At 47.5% G+C, this 2,323-nt stretch overlaps 1 protein-coding gene across 1 annotated transcript; it reads right to left on the bottom strand.

The window, feature by feature from the left end:
- Positions 1 to 2,035: 2,035 nt before the first annotated feature.
- PENARI_c082G03149 (uncharacterized protein) lies at positions 2,036 to 2,314 on the bottom strand (the record flags this gene model as incomplete). Its single annotated transcript, XM_022637709.1, has 1 exon — positions 2,036 to 2,314. A coding segment is annotated over one exon (279 nt), but the record flags the coding sequence as incomplete, so codon positions are not given.
- Positions 2,315 to 2,323: the final 9 nt, after the last annotated feature.

The raw sequence follows: 2,323 nt of genomic DNA on the forward strand, positions 1-2,323 counted from the left end.
CGCATGTGGGCATCCCTTGGAATCATGATCCACTGCGCAGTAGGCGCAGTGAATGTCTCGCTTGCAATTCCAGGCTATGTGTCCGTACATCTGGCAGCGGTAGCATTACTGGAGGCGGTGACTGCCGTCAAAGAACTGACAGTAGTGAGGTATGGACGGATTTGGCGGTTGCTGGGGTTTTCGTAGCTTGGACGTCGATAGTGTGCTGCATTTTGGAGATCATATCGGAGTGCTTTCTGTCGTGCTCACTCAGCAGGGCGCGGAGGCGCCCTAGCTCCTGGAGCAACTCGCTGTCGCGCATCTGGTCGTCAGGGAGGACACTGCTTCCAGTAATTCCACGAACCGATCAAGAGGAGGAATCCCGCCTTCATCAGCGGCAGCTTTTCACTGCTGGGTGGCCTTCAGGAGTTTCTTTGCATGCGCTCGTAGTTCTAGTTCCACGTGATCGGAGTTTGGGTTGACCCATACGGATGACCGCGTCAATTGATTCGTCCGTTTATAGAGAATTAGGTGAAGTAAGCCGCCAAGCGCCAAATCTGCTGTTTCTGCAGTTGGGATTTGCAAAGAGTTTTGGCCACGTTGGGGAGAGCGGATATTTTGCATACACGGTGTGTGCGGCAATTTGGCATTATCCGCCGTGGACGACATTGGGGGAAGCTCTCTACCGAAAACTAGAGAGCTCAAGAAGTGTCCAAAGGTTTATTTTTTTCCCAATCAGCAGAATCCAATTTTTGAGTTTTCTCCTCTAACCCCAACGGGGTTGACTTGAAGAACGGATATTGTGAATTAACCACGGCTGGTCGTTTTGCCCCTTGGTTTATTCGGTCGGAGTCTCGGTTTTGGCGTGGGATTGGTCTGTTTAATATTATTAGGACACAACTGCTGGCAGCCCCTTCTACGTTTAAATCGGAAGTTGCGAAAATAACGACGGTCTATTTGCTTGGCAACTTGAAAAAATTCTCAGGCCTCGCCATGTTGGGCACGGACCTCCGACATATTACACCGAGCGATCAAGCTACTTCTAAAAGAGCAATTCCCCAAGTGAACCGATGATCAAAGGCTATTATAGACAGGCATGAACTCTCTTGTTCATACACAGCCTTCAGGCCCGCACCACATTGGCTTTTTATTGGAATATTGTGGAGTAAAGCTCAATATGCTCCCACACTCTGTCTGCCAATGCCTGTTGGAAAGATGGATTGATCTGATTGACCCACTAGAAAGTTTGAGTGGTGAATTGCCGTACTGGTGGCCGCCAGAAGTCCAATATAGAAGACCCTTCAATCTACCTAAATCTGGTATGTAATTGCAATCGAGTGGGATATTTTTAAGTTAATGAAGAGAAGCTCTTGTGAAGCTTTTGCAGCATCTGTTATGTGGGATTGATTACGGCAGGCTATCCATCAAGAGACTTGATATGGAGACACGAGACATGCCAGCCATCAGGGAGTCAGAATTATATCGGAATATTTTGACGGATATTTTCGTTGCTATAACCAGCAATATCTCCTCGGCCTTGCGTTTCAGACAGCAATACCGAACACATGTGCAGGTGAGCCTCTTGAGTATCCACTGCTGAAGTATCGAACAGCTGAATGACAAGATGATGACAGTCTAGGTCTTAGACGACACCAGAACGGAACTAGGTGACACAAGCCGGATGGCGATTGAGAAATATCTTCCATTCATGCGTAAATGAACAAAGCAAATTGGCATGAGTCAATACATTGCTTTTGTACGTACTGTATCGTGCGACGGGTTCCCAGGATCGTGGCACGAGTTCCTATGGACCTGTAGTTGACTTCTAGGAGCTTGCGTCGGACTTCTGGGACCTTCGATTTCACTTCGGACAGGGATTTTATCTGGAGTAGAAATTTACATAGAGTACCTATGAAGCAACTGGCAAGCCTATTGGACCATCTGGATTATATTGTTAAAAGGATGGAAGCCGCCCCAATGTTGTTCGAACTAATTCAACTTATTTTACACAAAGATAGCCAAGTAGACTCCATGCAGAAAATTTGAATTCGCAAAGTCAGTTTAATATCCAGTTCAGCTGACCGGCAGAATCCTGGCTGGAGCCTTGAGTTTGAAGGTTGCGCACATCGTTGGACATGGGTATATCTTGAGGTGAGTAAGGTGAATTCGGCGCGGAGTATTTGTGCTCAGTGTTATGCCGATGCGTTTCGGAGGCTTCTAGTCTGTCGCCCACCCCATGGTCTCCATCTTGTATAATTCCGATGGAATTTGGTTGTTGATCATTCTTGGCCGACTTCCCTGAGTGCGGAGGGAAGTTGACCTTCAGCACCAAGGGGCTTGATCG

The sequence above is a fragment of the Penicillium arizonense genome, assembly GCF_001773325.1.
Source record: "Penicillium arizonense strain CBS 141311 chromosome Unknown PENARI_contig082, whole genome shotgun sequence".
In the NCBI taxonomy this organism is placed as follows: Eukaryota; Fungi; Ascomycota; class Eurotiomycetes; order Eurotiales; family Aspergillaceae; genus Penicillium; species Penicillium arizonense.